Raw genomic sequence first — 20,200 nt, 5'->3', positions numbered from 1 at the left:
TTGGGATTGAAACAGAAAAGAAATAAGAGACAAACTGACAGCACTTTTTGAAGTGTCAAAGTGATCTTATTTGGTGTATATTCTGCATATTCGGATAAACTCTTATATTACTATTACCCGGAAAGTAATACAATATCATAGTTTGTTCAGAACAAAAAATAGGATTCAATCTTTTAAAAAACATCAAAAATTGCTTTAAAAAATTATCTCTGAAATCGGTTCAGAATTATATCTACATGACCTCAAAAAATTCATTGGCCCTTGAAGATCGATACGATCGATTAACTCAGAAAATGACAGAAATTTTAAAAAGGAAATCAATTTCAAATTTTAACGAAATGTTGCTGAAAATGGCGATATTAGTATCTTTGGAATCAATTTGGTGTCTCTAGAGGCTTTGCAGTAACCCAATTCCGGGCCTTAAAAAATTCTTTGGCTCAAAGATCGATAGGCAAAAAAATTTAGGAAAAATTTCGAACTTCAGAAAATAGAAGTTCGTTCTAAAAAGAGGTCGAAACCATTCTATTTCCCACTAGAAACGACATAATAACATACTATCAAACTCCAGAGAGGTTACCTGGCTACTGAGGCAAGAAAAATTGAATAAAAGACAAAAGATAAAAGAAAAAACTGAAAATTGCACATTTTTCAAAAAATTCGAATTTTAGGAAAATTTTAGGAAAATTAAAATTGCAGATTTTATCAAAAAAAAACTGCTGAAACTCGAAACATTTAAATGTTGAAAACCATTCCATTGTTATTAGAAACTATTGAGTGCCCTATCATCAAACCTTAAAAGATATTCAATGGCCTCCTGAGGCTTGAAAACTTTAAGACAAAAAATTTCAAAAAACTTAAAAAAAATTGCAAAAATTAGTATGATTTTGCGTATTTGTGTTTGTAGTACCAAACTTATAGCCCATAAAATGGTCATAACCAGACCTTCATCAACTTTTAAAAACTTCATTCTAAGACTAAGCTAACAAAACAATTCATAAAAAACATGAAAAAATGCACAATTTCGAGCCCAAAAACTCTTAAAAATGACATTGTAACCTTAAAATAAGACCATCCCACAAGCTGCACCACTCTTACCACTTGAAGGACTACTAAATCCCACTTTGGGCCTTTAACGAAACTTAATGCCCGCTGGGCTTTACCTGTTTATCCCGTTTTGAAAGATCAAAGTTATTGAAAAGTGTGTGAAAACATCTTAAAAAAACAGCGCCCCAATACAATTCAAACTCTTTGAATTGTAAAAAGTGACAAAAAAAACACAAAAAATTGCAACATTTGGGTCCCAGAAACTCCTGAAAATGACCTTTTAACCTTAAACTACGGCCTTCCCAGTAGATTCACCACAATAGGCACTTGAAGGACTACTAAACGCGGCTTAGGGCCTCTAATTAAACTTAATGCCCGCTGGGAGCAACCTGTTTATCCCGTTGTTTAAGACGAAAAATCAATTGGGTCAGACGAAAAATCGGTCAAGCGAAAAATCGCATAAAAAAGACCCAACAGGACTAATATAATTGCTTCAAACTTCGTTCGAGAGCAATTAAAAAACTTCTCCAATACTCCTCTTCGAGTCGTACAAAAACGTGAAGAAAACCAATACTTCTCTTCGAGTCGTAAAAACCAAGAGAAGGCCAATAATAGCTTCAGCTATTGTTGTACGGCTATTAAAAAAATGTTTGATAAGCTTTCCCCGAGTTTTACAATACTCGATCAAAAACCCTTTAGTTGCTGTAATCGTGACTTCAAACTATAACACATAAAAAGCTGCCTAATTAACACCATTTTCATGGAAAACTAGATCTGAAAAATCACGTGCATCTAGAGGTGGAGCCTTTCGAATCTTTCCCAAACAATTCCATGACAGCATTTGAGCACGTATTAAAATTGGTGATAAATTTTCATGACTCTCGCTGCGTTAAAATAGACGAACCACAACAACTCAACCAGAAGTTCATATTCTGTGAACAGTTTTTTCGGACAGTACTCTCTTGATAAGAAAAGGCTTGATACATCCGAGCCTAAGAGGTGACAGATAATGTACTAATGCTAAAAAAAGATAACCTGAATTATCTCAACTGAAAAGAAATTGGAAAATTGAAAGTTTAGCATCAAAGTCACGCCAAGAGCATTTAAAGGCTGAGGATAATCCAATAACATGCAGTGACAATTTTTCTCTATCGATCAGGAGTATACTGACAAATCACATTACTTATCACAGAGTAACAACCTCTCCACTAATTCGAATCAATCTTGCACCAGGTGAATGGAGGCAAAAACACAGAAAAAGCAGGAGCAAAACAACGATGCAAGATTTTTTTTTGCGAACATTGTTTATAAACAAGCGTCCACGAATGTAAGTCACACGACAGAGCATAGTTAAATTTGCTAAATTTGCATAGCAAAAAGACAGTTGTTCAAAAAACACAGAAAGATAATGCAGAAGCAGCTTTTTCCAAAAAAAAACGAACATCAAGAACAAAAGAAATTCAAGCAGAACACAAAATAGGCCGAAAAAATCATTAAAATTATTCAAAAACAAAACTTCAGAGGGATTCAAGAAAAATTAAACTAATTAGAAGCACAGCTAGGAATTTACAAAAGCAACGAGGCTCCAAAAATTCTTTTGACAAAATTGATACATCAAATGATTTACGATAAATAGGAGATATCTACTCCATTAGGGATCTATCAATAAAAATATCAGCTTTTGAAAATAATAAGCGTGCAATTTCAGTCGACTCTAATGAAAGTATCAATTAGCACTTTTTAGTCAAAGAGAATTGAAGCTTTAAACACCAATTTTTAAAAAGCATTTCACTTATAGCACAAGTGGTGCCCAATTTCTGTTACTTCAAAACTCACCTAAACATTTGAGGGTATTTAAATTAGAGAATATGTTGTATATACCAGGTCATCAACAAAGCACCATTTTTTGGCCAGAAAAAAACTCAGAAAAAAAATTCTGCCAGTGATATTTAAAATTAAAGCGTACAAATTAAATTACTCTGTTTAACACTTAACAAGAATAATATTGCCGCTTAGTTGACTCTTGCACTATCTTTTAACTACATTTCATTCGACAATTTGAATAAAATCTCTTTACACATTTTTTCTGAGGCATTAGCTACGCTTTTTAGTCTTTTGAATCCCATTTACAGATGGCAGATGCTGCATTATTAGTGAGACAGAAAACAAAAACTACTTGAGAACGCACAAAAAATGCAGTTGAAACGGAAAAATATTTGCAGAGAAATAAGTTAACGTTTAACTCAAACAAGTTGAAATATTTCTTTGCACTCAAAAACAAAGAAATAACTAATTATTCACATAATGCAGATATTTTACAACCCCAAAGAGCTGTAGATAAGTATAGAAAATCAAAAAAAAATCATTTAATGCTAATCTGCCGAAGCTTCTGCCGAAAATACAACTAAGGCCATTCGTTCAATATACTTTACCTGGCAACAAATTCGTTTAAACGCCAGACAAATGCTATTCAAAAAACTAATTTCTGAATATTTTTTGAAAATTTATTACAAAAAACACTTGAGTTGGCAAATTAATTGCAGGATAAACAAGTGCATTCTGCGCACGAGCTTCTAGAAATCTGCTGATACAGACAAAATTAGCAACACTAGAATTTATTTTGAATCGCAATAGAATTTAAATTGACACTTAAACAGAACTATTGAACCAAGTCAGGCAAAACTTCGGAACACAAAATTGCATGAACTCAGTTGCTAGACAATGTGTTCATAAAAATCAACACCGGACGTCTTCGGTTAACAAAAACATATAAAAGATAACTTTTTGATTGTATCTATTTGAAAGTTAGTTTGGAAGCATTGAAAATTGATTTTTATTATATAGTAAGAAAAAACACTTAGTAACTCAATTATGTCGGCGACTTGATTTCAGGGTGGAAACAGTATTGACATATGTTTGCAGGAGTTGCATATATTAAATTTTCAAATACCTTAAAAGTTTTGGTTATATATTCAAATCATACCAAGAAGATTGCAGGGAAAAAAGCTGCCAATGAATCTCTCGTGTCCACGATTCGGATCGAGAAAACAGATTACTGATTGGAATTTGTAGCTAAGACTTTGTAGCTAAGACTAAGTACATCAAAGTTCAAACAAGCATCTAAAACTGTGCTTCTTTCTGGGATTTTCCAGTTAATTTTCATTTCGTTCTTCAGTTCAGTAATGACTAAATTCATTTTAGATCTCCCAGCTAAGCAACTGCTGTTGAAAAGCACTTTGAGCAAAATGAGAAGCATAAAACTGGCTATGTCAAATAAGATGTGAAATAAGGTAAAAGGAAACAAATTGCTTGAAGAAGTAAAAGCGGGACAAGTCTGAGAGCCAAATTACAGGACCAGCCTTTGATAGTCACAAGAGCATTCAAACACCAATACAAACAGAGCCCGCAGATTGTCGGAAAATAGCCGCCATCGACGCGCTTGATGCACATCGGGATTGAAACAGAAAAAGAGAAAAAAGAAAGATTAATTGACGGAATTTTTCTCTGTTTTTTTAAAACTCTAATTGTGTTTTAATTTTATTCTTAAAGTGTGCTAATTTTGTGTGCAGTTTTAGTTAGATTCTAAAATTATACTTGAATCAGCTTCTAAACTGAAAGTTAATAAGCTTAATACCAATATCAGCTAGCAAACACTCTATTGAACTTTTATAACCTAATGCACTATGACTTAATGACCGGGCTTTACCAGTTTATCCCATCTCTTTTTTGACTTTGACCGTATTCACTATATTGCGTAACTCAATGCATGAAAGAATTTAAAATCCATGCAGTTTAAACAGCGAGTGAAGTAAGTCAGAAGTCAAACGTGAAAATCGTGACTTCCAAGAAAAACCAGATCGAAAAATTTTAAAAAACTGAAAATCAATGTCAAAATGCCGCATGTGAGCAAAAAAACACTAGCGAGAAAGAGAAATAAGGTTCGAGCAAAAAACTAGGCCTAGATTGAACTATGAAGGGACTGGGAAAACGATTTAGACAAAAAATCCGATCCAAAAAATCGAAAACAGTTAAAACGTGGACAAAAAACCACTAGCGAGAAAGTGAATTTTTGCTCAAACACCTTTTTCTCAATCTACTTCGAAATTAGAGTTGAAAAAATTCACTGCGCAAAACCACTCGTTTTTTTGCTCCACTTCCTGTTTCAGCGTTGCCAAAATCACTACTCGAATTTGCCTTCAAAAATCAAGAAAATGTGAGAACAGATCTTTAAAAAAAGACAGCGCACCAATACAATTCAAATTCTTTGAATTGTAAAAAAAAGGAGAGCGCCTAAATAATAGCCGTTTGAGAGGCTGACGGCGGCTATTAAACACTTAAAACTCCCCTTTAAAAAACTAGTGTTGTCCAAATCATCAAAACCCATGAAAATGTAATAAGTATACGCTCACATTACGGGACTTCAGACAGTAAACACTACATTCAATATTTTACTAATAAAATACAAGGAAAATACAAACTTTTACAACGTTTCGAAAGTGAAATTTCGTGAACTGGTAGTTTAAGCCCCACAAATGAAAAATTCCCGGCTAATTGTCAGACAAAACCAGCCATTGGTTCCAAAAAACGCAATTCGGACTGAACGAACAGAAAAAAATGAATAAATGATTGATTTACAAAAAATATTTTAAAAGTTCCAACTATCTTGAATGAATTTTGAAGTTAGACATACTTGTCTTTCTTAATAAGAGGACACAGGGATTGGAATCAACAGCAATAAACAGTAGACTGGTTAACAAGGACTGATTAGAACTAAGTTCAAATACCTGGCATTTAAAACAGGCTTATGGCTTTACAGCGTTTTTAATTTAGATTTCATTTTTTATGATTCCGTTCATTCAAGATTGCTTTGCTGAGCAACTGCTTCTTAAAAGCTCTTTGAGCAGAATGAGCGAAGAATGAAACTAGTCAAGGGTAGTCGAAAAGATTTCACGCAAAATGTTGAACAAGCAGTGAACAAAGGTAAAGCGAACCAAAATTTGGTTTGAAGATGGACAAAAAGTTCCGCAATAATAGCCCGCTGAGAAGAGGACCTCAGTTATTAATAACTGACGTCTTTTTGAAAACAACTTCAAAAAGAGCATATAAGTTTGGCACTACTTAGATGCATACTATTGACCTTTAATTAGTAAATGTTCATAAAATTTAAAGTTCCATAAAGTAGTTCAGAAGTCATTTATTTGAGTGAGGTAAGTCACGCAATTGACCTAAAAGCAGAAATAACGTCACGTACACAAAATTTAAATGCAAAGCAGTAGAAGTCACTGAAGTCATTGAAAAAGTAAATTCCAAGAATTCAGGTTGTAAAAATCATCGATGGAAACGACGAATTAAAAAAAAGAGGGTTAGACGAAACAAAAATCTGTTAGACGATAAAAACAATAGGAGCGCAATAATAGCCCCCTAGAATTGCTGACGCGGCTATTAAACATAACCGGGGGTGGCGCACTTTTGATTTGATTTCTAACAATAAACTTCTGCCACTTGAGTTCAGATACTTAATATTATGCAAGAGAAAGCAATCAGGAAATCAAGCGTTATAAAGAGTCAGACAAAAAGGTCAAATCAGTGAGATAAGTTTTGCATCTCAGTTTTGCATTCAGTTCAACAAACTCAGTCCAGCATCGCTTCTCAATTATAATTAATTTAATTTCCCACCTGATATTCGTTTATGAGCCGGCCTGCCTCTGGAGCTGACATTGGATCGATGCTGATAATGGTTAGAGACAGAGGATGGTGTTTTAGGAGAAGAATGTCGAATACCAGACGAGTCAACCTGGTATTGGCTTTTTGGCTGCCCTGTCTGTTTCTGAGCGCGTTTCTTTTCCGGACTTTTGGATGAATGCCTTTCTGAAAACGGACAAAATTCTTTAAGGAATGTTAGCGTAAATAAGGTTGCTTCATCGGATACATTAGTGTGTTTCATTTGCGCACTGGTCACGTTGATAAAGGCTACTTAGGGTTACTTTACTAAAGTTCCCATCAAAATCATGAGAAAACGAAGGCAGATATTTAAACGAATAACTTCTGCTGTTTGGCTTAAAAAACTAACCGAAATGTCGAGTATCAAATGAGGTGAAGGAAAACGAAACTTCGAGGACCATGATAGAATTTTCTGGCACAAATTTTCCCTAATGAACCTAGAAATGGAGAAAAATAAGTTTTTTAATGTATTTCCTTATGTATCCATTCTTTTAACCCAACAATAATCTCAATTGAACTTTTGAAGCGCAGGGTGTTGAGGACAATTTCTTCCGTTGTCTGTCCCCTCTGAGTCTCTTGATAGATTTATATTTAATAAAGTTTTTTATATTGAGTACTAGGAGAAATTACTCCTTTAATTCTTTGGTGTTGTATAGGTTCCGTGTGTTAAAATCCAACCTCACCTCCTCGTGGTAGTCCCTGGGGAGGCAGTTCAGACTGCTCTGAGAGTTCATTCTCTCGGAGCAGCCGTAATGAATTGCTGAGCTACCGAGGCCATGGTATGCAAGAAAGCAATGGCAAACTACTTGCATTATACTGCCAAGAAAATCCATGAAAGTTGCTAAAAAGACTCGGAAAAACAGCGTGAATGGAAATAGAAGGTATCAAACCTCTATAACCTCGATCGGTCAGACTTCTGTTTCATCCGAGGACAATTCTGACCGTCATCAAGCTACTCGGACCAAACTTATGTGCAGCATTTGTAGCCAAGTAATACAAGACGATAGACAAAGAAGCGTCTGGTGCCACCGCGGTGGATGGCAACATCTTGCGTGCTCTACACTAAAGTCGATTAAAACCTGGACAAGGAAGTATGAGTGTAAGAAGTGTAGTTGGTGTGTGGCACCCATACCAGAAAAAGAGTTCAAACTACAAAATTAAAAGAAGTAAAGCCAGACAGAAAGATGACACTTGTGAAAAAACTAACAGTCGCGTCATGGAACGTCAGAACAATGTATCAAAAAGGAAAACTGGACAATGGTCTTCATGAAATTAAGAGATTGAAAATACAAGTTCTAGGCATTTCTGAGATGCGGGGGATGTCAAGTGGAAGTTTCACAAAGGAAGAATTCTTTGTATGCTGGTCAGGAGGAGAAAAAACATGAACGGGGCGCAGGATTGATTCTCTAAAAAAAATCTCAAGCATACAAGGGTCACTGCTCCACATCAGACCGGGTGCTTCTACTGAAACTTCAAGGTGTAAAAATGATACTGAATATTATACAAGGTTACGCACCAACAGCAGTTAGTACGGAGGAAAACCTCGATGAGTTCTATAACGATGTCCAAAAAGCCATCAGTTTATGTAAATTAGAGGAGCCAAAGATACTGATGGGGAGACCTAAATGCCAAGGTTGGTAACGGAAGGGTCGGTAACGCTGTTGGACCCTTCGGTCTAGGGATCAAGAACGACAGAGGTGAAATATTCGTTGAGTTTTGCCAAGAGAACGTTCTAGTCATTGCAAACACGTGGTTCAAGCAGCATCCAGGACATGGGAGATGCCCGGCGATCGTGCAAAAAATCAGATCTATTACATATGCATTTCACATAGACGTCTCTGGACATGGGAGATGCCCGGTGATCGTGCAAAAAATCAGATCGATTACATATGCATTTCACATAGATATAGAAATGGCTTATTAAGCACGAAAACATATCATGGGGCAGATTGCGGAACTGACCATGTTCCTGTTGTAGCGACACTCCGAATCAAACTACAGAAACTAAAGAAATCTCAAGGCAAAGAATATTTTGATCGAGGCTTATTGAGTAGTAAGAATGAGTTCACTGAGAAATACCAAAAATTTGTTGAACAGAACAGTGAAAAAATTCTTACAATCGAAGAACCTCTCTCCTTGTTTAAAACATTCAGTGGCACAATTACTAAAGCCTTAAAGGAACATATCCGGATGAAACAAAATAAGAAAAAAAACATGGATAACTGAAGATATAAAAGAATTGTTTGACAAACGCAGACGAGCGAAAAGAACGAAAGAATACCCCTTGATAGACAAGCAGGTCAAAAGGAAGCGCAATGAGTAATACACGAAGTTTTTGGAAGTAAAATGCAAATAAATCGAAGACTTCTTGTCGGGCTGAGTGCTTTGGCGGGATGAAGATTATAAATCTTAGGTTTGCAAACGACACAGCAGTGATCGCAGATTCGGAGGAAAAACTTCGGTTGTTAATGTCAACCTTAAAGGATGCATGTGAAAAGCATGGAATGGAAATTAACACAAAGAAAAACAAAACCGAAGTAATGGTAATTTCCAAGGAACCGGAAAAAGGCTCAATATATTTGAATGAAGAAAAGATAAATCAGACAGAAACCTTCACTTATCTTGGGACACTTATAACCGAAGATGGAAAATTTAAAAAAAATAAACAGTACAATAGCCCAGTCAAAAACTGCCTTCAATACTTTGAAAAACATCCTGACAAACAAAAAAGTTCCTTTCAAAACTAGATTTAGAGTTTTACGTTGCTACGTCTGGCCGGTACTTTTGTATGCGTGTGAAACATGGACACTCAATTTTGAGTCAAAGAAGCTCCTTGAAAGTGTTGAAATGTGGTATCTCAGGAAAATGGAGCGCATATCATACACAGCACACAAAACCAATGAATTTGTTTTAAGTAAAATCCAGAAAAGCCGGATGATACTAAGAGATATTGAAATCAGGCAACTTAAGTTCTTCGGACATGTTGTCAGAAAAGGCGAGTTGGAAGAAAACATTCTTTTCGGATACATCAACGGCAAAAGATCCAGAACAAGAAATAGAAAGACATCTGGATGGTATCTCGGAAAAAGTAGGAAAAAGTCGAGCCGAGTGCACAAGAATCGCAAGGAAACGAGAAGAATGGAGACTTTTATGGAAAGCCTATGTCTGTGACCAGACACGGCACTAAAAGAAGAAGGTTCCGCGACTGGTGACGTAGGTGAGAAAATCTGGAAACGTCGAGAACCGATTAGCGGTTTGAGATGTGAGTCCAAAATTCAAAGCCACTTCGATTTGCTTGAACCAAAAAACCAGTTCAAAAATCCGGCCTTTTGAAATTTTAAAATATGACACTCGACATAGAAACAGCTGGCACTTTCGAATCCAGCATTTTTGAACTTTCTATTTTTGAATGAAGCATTTTTGAACTTTCCGTTTTTGAATGCAGCATTTTTGAATCCGGCATATTTGAATTTTCTATTTTTGAATCCAGCATTTTTACAGCGGGATTTCCAGCAATGTATCACTGCTCCTCGTAACAAGTCAATTAAAAGCAAGATGTTCGACACGCAAAACTTGATTAATCTAGCCACGGCTTGCAACTTATTGCCTGTCTTGACAGAGCTTCGGAAGTCTGAGCACGATATTGTCTCGCCACGAACTCAATTTTCATGGTAAACATTAACATAGCCGGCAGATTGCCGGAATAGCTGCGAAAGAATAGACCTGCGTGCCATATAATAGAGATAGAAACAGATACAGATCTAAATTGAAAAAAATCGACGCCGCTCAAAAAACTAGGCTAAAAAACATTCAGCGATAAATCAATAAAGGTTGTTAAAATTCATTCCACAGAAGCCTCGTATTAGGGACCTTTACTGCACATATGAGTTCCTTTGACCTTAAACAAATTCAAATTAAACCTAAGTTTTAAAGTGCAAAAGTCATATTACTGAGTGAGGTAAGTCACGTATGATCAAAATCTAATCGCGCAAATAACCTAAAAAACTTTCGCTAAAGCGAGTGAGAAATGACGTCACGCGCGCAAATGCCGTTAGTGAGAGGAAGAAGTCATTCAGAAAATTTGACTTTTTCAGCTTTGCTGTGTGAACAAATGTAAAACGAATAAAGAGCGTCAGACGACGAAACGAAAAACATAGCAGGATAAGTCCTGACGTACAATTCAAAGAATTTTCATTGACTAAACAAAAAAACTAGACCTAGAATGGACTATGAGTGAATTAAGAAAACCATTTTTAAAAAAAATCAGAACCAAAAAAATAAAAAAAACAGAAAATCAACATGCCGCATGTGAACAAAAAAACCACTAGCGAGAAAATAAAATTTAATTCAAACAAAAAAATAGGCCTAGAATGAGCTGTGAATGGATTGAAAAATACGATCCAAAAAATCGAAAAACAGTAAAAATCAGAGTGAAATTGCCGCATGTGAACAAGAAACCACTACCGAGAAACCGAATTTTTGTTCAAACACCGGTTTCTCACTCTAGTTTAAAATTAGAGCGACAAAAATTCACGCCGCAAAACCACTCGCTTTTTCGCTCCATTTCCTGTTTCGGCGTGACCAAAATCACCACTCCAATTTGACTTCAAAAATCATGAAAATGTGTGAACAGATCTTAAAAAAAACATAGCCGGAAGAATTCCGGAAACGACTCGAAGTGAAAATGTATTTAACTGCCATCCAACTACTCCTTAGAAAAAACTTGCCTCAAATGTTATAAAAATACTTCAGGCCAAATTATGAAAAAAAGCTCAAAACAACTTGCACTAAAAAACTGGAAAAAGTCAGTAAATTCCTTAATATTACAAAAGCATATATATCCATAGAAAAATTCTTTTCAGCTAATAGGGCATCCAGATGCTCGCAAAACAATAGACAAGTCAAAATAGTCTATGAAACTTGTCTCAAAAAACAGAAAAAAAAACCCGAAAAACTGCAAAAAGAAATTAAGAAAAATAGTTCCAATGTTCGCCATTTTTTTTGTCATATTTCTCATTAAAAAAAAAGATTCATATCCAAAATTGCCCATACTATTACTAAAGAACTAGAACAACTATTATGAACCCTAAACCTCCACAAATGCCATAAAAAATTAAGGAATAGAAACGGCATTCAAAAACAAATTCAACGAAAAAACTATAAAAACTAAATGAGTTTTTTTTAATAGTACAAGGAAACATAAAGCCGAATAAGGTTCCTTTGCAATTAGAGCAATGAAAAACTCGCAAAACAATGGGCAAGTTATAATAGGGTGGGTAAGACACTTGTGTAAGATTAAAAAAAGAAAAACTGCAAAAAATGGGAAAAATTGTTAAAAATTTCTCAATTTTTCGGTAATTTTTCCTTAAAAAAATGATTTATACCAACAAAACTATAGTCAATTGGTATCTGACAATTCCTTAAGTAACAAGCATCTATTCAAATCCCACTTAAAGCAGTAAAACAAAAAACAGGTAAAAAACATTAAATTTGGTCTAAAAATCAGCAAAACTGATCTAAAACCTCCAAATTAGCATCAAAAATCAAATTAACTACTTGAAACCTTCAATTCCTATCAAAACAAACCTAAAAGTAATACAATATCATAATCAAACCTCATAACCATCAAAAGTTGCAAAAAACTGCTTTTAAAAGCCGCACTTGAACAAAAAAATTTCGCTCGCTTAGAAAAAATTTTTTCACACATCAATTTCTCGCTCTCTCAAAAACAGCGATGTGAACAAAAACCACTCTCTTTTCGCTCCGCTCTTCACTTTTGTTCAGCACCAAAATCACTCCAAATTTTTTCACGCGTTTCATTTCCCGCTTCAAAATTCATTCCAAAAATTGATTAAAAAAAGGACTTCTCCAATACTCCTCTTCGAGTCGTAAAAAGACAGCGCCCCAATACAATTCAAATTCTTTGAATTGTAAAAAACCAAGAGCACCGCATTATATCTACGCTCAGCTTGCAGCTTCGCAGCTATAAAAAAAGTCTTGGTAACATGCTCAATTTCTACAAACAGGAGCAAAGATCTTGCAAGATAGTTCATATCTTATCGTTTTCTCACAGTCTCTTATCAAGGTATAATAAATTTGCTTTGACTGGGTAGCGCAGAATGACTTACTTGTGCTCTTTTTATGCTCTTTGTTTTTCCCAGTTACTGACTTCGACATAGTTTCAGGTGAAATTCCACTTTTAGGTTGCACAACAGATGTTGAGTTCTTCAATATTGACTTGAGAACGAACGGCTGACCAGACTTGGAAGGGACAGGGTCGTTGGAGGGAATTGCATAGTGGTCGTTTGTCACATTGGGATCACTCTTGGACGTCGAGATTGGACTCCTTGAGTCTTCCAATGAGTTTCCTCGAATTAAAAGTGGCACGTCTAAAAAAGCAAAACACTCAACCATTACTGGTGACATGATAGCTAAGTTCTTCAGTTGATTCTTTAGTTTATAAACGTCTGCTTCAATGCTAATGCAAAATGTGGTTAAAATGTGAATTATAGAAAAATTAAAGCAAATACAAACGACTCAAAAGTGAGTTTTTTCTTGCCAGAAACTAGACCGATAATTGCTTTGCTTCATATCACAGAATGTTTATGCTTTCTCCGCAGCTTTTCAAGGTATAACAAGACGAGACTATAATTCGCCAAAAAATTGACAACACTAAGAAGAACGCTCCTGAAGAATCAAAATTTTAATCCATCTTCACTTTTCAGATCCCAGTCAAACTAGACGATGCCTCTTCTTTTTCCAGTTCAGTTACTTACATTAGGCCTAACCGTCACTGACCGAAAAACTTTAAACCACTATTTTTAACAGGTAAAAACATTGAGGCTACAGCTCACGTAATGACTGATTTTGCGACTGAAACTGTTCATTAACAACATAGGTGCAGATTGCCAGCGAAAAGCTTCATAGATCCGCAGTCTGAAAACAATTATAAGAAAACAGACCAATGGAAAGAGAGAGAGGAGGAAACAACAAAATCTTCTTCATGGCTCAGTTGTCAATGGATCGCATTTTAACTTCATCAAACTCAGACAATACCAAGAAAATATTTAGGTTGTGCCTTTTGATCAAACTATTCACCAAATGCTCAAATTTCACAATAAATTTTTTTGATATTAAAATTCTCCAGCATTTTTTATTGGTATTTTTTTATTACCACAACAACTTGATAAACATAACCGACTAACGACGGAAGAATAGCTTTCGAGCAACTAGTGGGAGCTCGAATCTATTGCAGCCTGCTTCAGTCCAGTCCGGGGGGGGGGGTGCCCTTTAGGCGGAGGGAAACTAATGGGGCTTATTCCAAATGACGCCAATAGAGGGTTAGGTTATATTATATACCACAATTTCAATTTTATGTGAAAAATTACTAAATTACTCATTTCGGCGCAGTTTTCATTTGACTTTTAGTAGTAAACTACCACCACTGGAGTTCAAAACTGTGAATGAGGGAGAAATTTAGATCACGAAAAAGTCAAAGGCGTAACAGTCACTCTACAAGCGCTCAAGCAAACATTTTTAATAAAAGACACATTTATGATGGCTTCACAATGATGGCTTAAAACTTCGCTCGACAGCAATAAAAAAAGCGATTTCTCACTTCTAGAAAGAAATACTTTCAGCCCCCTATACCTAGACATCGAGGTATGCTTGTGTTTCTCTATTACAAAATATTTCTGTTGTCTAAAAACAATAGCATCAAACTGAGGTTTCCGAAAAATAGCATTGCCACTAAAGAACCATTCCAATGCCGTTGAGCAAACATAAACGAGGTCCTAACATTGTTCAATGCTTGCACGACAGATGCTACCTTTTAGCACCAGAACACAATAAAAACTCAATTTCACGAAACTCATAATATATTTGCTTTCTGATAGCAGCCAAAAATCACATTGCAAGATTGAAGAAATTTTATTTGGCAACGCTGATCTGTTAAGATAAAGCAGTATTTCCTTTCTGATGAAACAGGGCTAGATTTGAATACATTTGTAAATTACGCTTCGCAAAACTCTAACCAGGAGCCCCAACGGCGGGTTGCAGATCAAATCCTCGCGATTCCTCCGGATCCAAAAAACGCATCGCATTTTTCTCGGAGTAGTCAGAAGAAGCCTTCAGATCCTCCGAGTACTGCTGACCAGAACCACCCACCAGTTTTCTTGATACTAGTCCTTGGTTCCTCAGGATTCCAGAAGTATCTCTAGGAATACTGGAGTCCTCAGCGATAGACGTCGAAATTCCAGTTGCTGTGTATGGTTGAAGTCCAGGTTCTTGTGCATCTTGAAGAGCTTTCTGTATGGCCTCAAGCTGAGTAGAAGTGCCTGAAAAGAGAGAGGTCGCTCAAAAAATTCTCTACAGATAAATGTGCAAATACTTCAATAGCAAATAATTTGAAGCAAAACAGCCGGTATAAATTAAACGTTCAACCGTATACTTAAATTCGAGAAGTAATATGGCAGAATCATTTGATCTCTTGATCCAAAAACGGCTAAAAGCTGGATAGTCATAACTACAAGCTGGGTAGTCATAACTACAAGCTGGATAGTCTTTTGTCATCTATTGATAGATTGAAAGCACATTTGAATTTCATTAGGAAATAAAATGATTATCAAAAGTCATTCAAAGCTGTCACTGTAAGGCTCACCAGTCAAAGCTGATATAGGCATAGTGTTTCTGTTGCTAGGAACTGATGGTCCATCGTAGTCATCAGAACCCTTGGAGTTCTGAGAGAAGGCAATCGATTTTTTCCCACTCAGAAGAGCCGACTCTGTTGACTCCAGTTCAACTATAATCAACAAAAAGAAACCTGAAGAGATTTTGAAGGAAAAAGTTAGTCGTGCAGAAATTTATACTATAATCTATAAGGCAGCAATAATTGCAAATTCAAGTTCGAATTGTTAATTTTAGATTATAACCAGATCACCATAAAAATCATTAGCAACGATTTTCAGTATTAGCAGTTAAAACTAGAGTTAAAAAAGTAGAGAGAAACGCAAATTCTGAAGAAGAAGGCGATTATTCTTGTGAACACTTGAGCTCACTTTATTGCTCAGCAACTGCACTTAATTCTATGCATGGCATTTGGTAATGTCTTGTTCGTAAGATATCAGAACATTTTGGTGATCAGTTTCCTAGTCTACAAGACTGACTACACACGAAAAAAAAGTACTTCTACAACCAACAGCTTTAATTGCAGGAAAATCAGAACGAATACCAATTAGCAGCAGAAACTGAAGCAAATAAAAATTTGAACTTAAATAGGATAAGAAATGAGCATCTAGGAGCGGCCTTTATGTATTTATAATATTCCAACTTTATTTTCAAATTTGCACCTTTACTTTGAATAGACCGCTCGTTGAATAGAAAACTAATAGAAAAAGCGAGTAATGACCCTAGAAAACAAAAGCAGAAAAGAATCAACGCCAAAAATAGGTAACATAAAGCTAGCTTTTTGATCGACGAAGTAGCGAAACATTGCCAGAACAGTTTCGAAAAAAACCCTGAGGCAACAAAATGACTAACGTCGTTAAAAGATAAAGGGAATAGTTAATTAACTCGCATGCTGCACGTTTGATAACTTTTCTCCAGAGAGACGAAAACGAGACTTTTTTTCAAAAAACCCATAAAATGCTTCAAAAGACATCTTATACAAAAATGAAAAACAATCAACGACAAAAGTATGTTTATTTTCCAGATAGTATAGTACAGCAATGAAGAAACATCTTCGAACTGTTAAAAAAAATCATTTTATTTCAAAATTAATCATTGAATTTGAACCAGGTGTATATCGCACAATATGAAACATACCCGGCAGATGGCCGAAAAATAGCCACCGTTGATTCCAATAAGCATGATTGGGATTGAAAAAATAGATATTGAAAAAAAAAGATTTTTGCACAGAAACATTTTTCAAGTCCGATTTATTTTGATGGCATTTCGTAGTTGACCATATTCTGTTTCTTAGAGAGAAGATACAGGGGCTACTATCAATACCAATAAGCATTAGAGAGAGGTAACTAATTCTTATAGGAACGACGTTCAAATAGCGGGCATCTAAAATTGGGCTTTATGGGTTTATCCCGTTTCTATTTCTGACTTCAATTTTTATACTGACTCTGTTCATTTTGAATTGCTTTGCTGAGCAACTGATGCTCAAAATCACTTTTAACAGAATGAGAGAAGAGAGAAACTAGCCTAGAGAAGTCAAAAAGATTTCACGCAAAATACTGAAAAAGCGGCAAAATGAGGTAAAGCGAAACACTTTTTGTTCGACGAAGTAAAAAAACATAGCAGGACAAGTCCTGACGTACAATTCAAAGAATTTTCATTGACTAAACAGAAAACTAGACCAAGAATGGACTACGAATGGATTGGGAAAACCATTTAATAAAATCCGATCCAATAAAAAAGAAAAACTGTAAAAATCAAAGTTCAATTGCCGCATGTGAACAAAAAACCACTAGCGAGAAAGCGAATTTTTGTTCAAACACCGTTTTCTCTCTACTTTAAATTTAGAGCAAAAAAATTTCACGCCGCAAAACTACTCGCTTTTTCGCTCCACTTCCTGTTTCGGCGTGACCAAAATCACTACTCCAATTTGACTTCAAAAATCATGAAAATGTGTGAACAGATCTTAAAAAAAAAGAGAACGCCCCAATACAATTCAAATTCTTTGAATTGTAAAAAAATAGGAGCGCTATAATAGCCGGCTGAGAAGATGAGGGCGGCTATAAAAAAGCATTTCAATTAGAAGCATACATCGTAACGAATAAAAAATTTGAACATAAATAGTTTAAGAAATGAGCATACAAAAGCGGGCTTTATTTATTTATAATGTTCCAATTTTATTATCAATTTTGCACCTTTGCTGCTTTCATTTTTGATTGCTTTGAATAGATTGCTCGTTGAATTTAATGAACTGAAGAGCTAGCCAAGTCCAAAAAGAAACAATGCCAAATGTTAGTAACATAAAACTAGGTTTTTGGTCGACTGAGTAGCTAAACAGCCTGAGCAGTTTCGAAAAAAACTTGACGTAGCAAAATATCAAACGCCATTCAAATGATAAAAAGAATAGCTAATTATTGCTCATACTGCACAAATTCGATAACTTTTTCCAGAGTAACTAATACGGGTCATTTAAAAAAACCGAAAACATGTAAACTGCTTCCAAAAATGATCTCAGAAAAAAGTAAAACAATCACAGACCACACGGCAAAATAATATCGTTTTTCCTGACAGTGTACAAGCAAAAGATTAGTAAAGCAATGATAAAACATTAATTTCCAATATAAAGAGCAGAAAATAAATAAAATTTCAATAAAAAGCTAATTTTTAAAAAATTATCAGACGCGATTTCTGAAGTCACAAAAAAAATTTGTGCAGCCTGTGATTTTATGCAAAAAAGCAAACTTGACATATTGCATTTCTCTTCATTCTTCAGCTCATGTTGCAAGTAAGAGCCATCAATCATCTGTTATCAATTATATAAACTAATTTCAAAATTAACAATTGAATTTGAAGCAGATGCTAAAGCGCACAATATGAAAAAGTATTCCAGGAAAACAATTCTTTGAAACATAATATTTGACTTCCAAATCAAAATAAAAATCTTGGTCATAAGTAACATAACAAATACAAATTTCAATAGATCTCAATTGAAGGCTCAAAACAAGCACAAGCATGCAGACGATTGCCCTAAAATGTCAAAAACTTTTGGGCAAAAACAAAATTCAAACTGAAGTGGAGGTGGTGTGGGGGCACACATGGGGGGAAGGTGAATAGGCGCCTATTTAAGAGTCCAATAAGCCCAAATGCTTTAAACGAATTTAATGCCCTTCGGGCGGTACCTGTTTATCCCGTTTTTGAGAACAAAAGGGTCAGACGAAAAATCCGCCAAGCGATAATCTCTTTGAGGAAAAGTGTCAGACGAAAAATTGGTCATGCGAAAAAGCACTAGAAAGACCGCAGGAAAAATTAACTGCCAAAATTAGTGTAAACTTAGTGTAAACGACACTAAAACCAAAAAGTTTAAGACAAAAAATTTTGATGAAGCTCGAACACGTAACATTAAAAAAGTACCAATCAGTGATGCGAAAAGAAAATAACAAGCACAAACGGGCAGAAATCGAAAAAGCAAAAAAAATTGAATCGTAAGCTGCATAATAAAAACTTTTAAACAAGTTCTTTTGTGCATCTCTGAATGGTATCAAAGTCATCAAAAAATCAACAGCATATTAAAACTTCAAAACAAATTAGATCATCTATCATGGCAAAGGTTACGGTACCTTTCCATAATGCAAATAAGTAAAGTATTGACAAAACAAAAAAAGCAAAAGTCAAATTCAATCAAGCCTTTTAAAATTGGACGCAGTGAAAGACATAGTAACCAACATCTAACCATTAATATCGTATTTGAAATGCTAGGCATCATTAGAAGACATATGTAAAAAAACTATTTGCATTTGTAAAATCCAATCCGAAAAGCGATAAAATATAAAAGAGAAGTCATATTTTTGCAACACGACAAGTCTCACTTTACCGTAAAAGACGTCTTTATAAAGTCACGCATTTTTGCTGCTTCGGCGTGACTGATAACAACACTCACGTTGCATTTTCAAGTGAGTTCAATAATCATCAAAACGTGGGAACAAGTCCCACAATGAGAGCAAACGGAATTCTCGTGATTGAGTGCCTAAAGTATTAAAGTAGAAAATGAAGCCCAAATTTAGACGCTCAAATAAAAAACCCGAAAAGGCCAACAACAGCTCCGCTCAGCTATCTCTATTGCAGCTATTAAACAGCTCACTAACATCCAAAGATTTGCTCTCGAACAAGTGGCGGGGCTTGATTCTATTGTAGAAGGATTCTTTAACTTCACTGACGGGCTTCGAATGACGTCAGAGATTACAGCAGAACACTAATGATATATAACAAGAATCCATGTTTACCGTTTTTTCGAGTTTACTGTTACTAGTAGACTTACGCCAATTGTGTTCAGATCACGCAAAACTCGAAAATTCAAGTCAAGGACGTATAAGTGCAACTCGAAATCAGATCACGTAAAACTCGAGGAGTCCAGTCAAGGACGCATAAGTCAAGCTAAACGGTCAGGCAAAAATTGTACAGAAAAAAAATAATTACTTGAAACTTTGCTCCAGAGCAATTAACCGCCAAAGTAGCTAACTCGGCTGGAGCTCGATAAAATGAACACCTAATCGGAATAGCTAAGGCTTATCATTTAAGGCATTTTTAATGCACTTATTCTAGCACAAAGCGCAGGCAAGAAAGGAGGTGACAATCAAATTTTAGAATCAAAAGTACTTGTTCTTCTTGCGTCATCATTTGTCTATTACAACTATTAACACTGTATTTTTGCTTGTTTTGATCCGGTACTTTTCTGAGAATGCTTTGAGACTCCGAC

The 20,200-nt window shown here is 35.3% G+C and overlaps 1 protein-coding gene across 1 annotated transcript in view; it reads right to left on the bottom strand.

Moving 5' to 3' along the window:
* Positions 1-20,200, bottom strand: part of LOC142339527 (uncharacterized) — a 158,451-nt gene that overhangs the window by 122,699 nt on the left and 15,552 nt on the right. The window contains exons 6-9 of the mRNA XM_075389630.1: positions 15,425-15,565; positions 14,799-15,101; positions 12,894-13,154; positions 6,721-6,912 (exon numbers count right to left, since the gene is read on the bottom strand). Coding sequence (XP_075245745.1) covers positions 6,721-6,912; positions 12,894-13,154; positions 14,799-15,101; positions 15,425-15,565 — 897 coding nt within the window. The remainder of the gene's footprint in view (positions 1-6,720; positions 6,913-12,893; positions 13,155-14,798; positions 15,102-15,424; positions 15,566-20,200) is intronic.

Source organism: Convolutriloba macropyga, chromosome 5 (genome assembly GCF_964194025.1).
Source record: "Convolutriloba macropyga chromosome 5, txConMacr16.3, whole genome shotgun sequence".
Lineage (NCBI taxonomy): Eukaryota > Metazoa > Xenacoelomorpha > Acoela > Convolutidae > Convolutriloba > Convolutriloba macropyga.
This window is presented reverse-complemented; position numbering and strand designations above follow the sequence as displayed.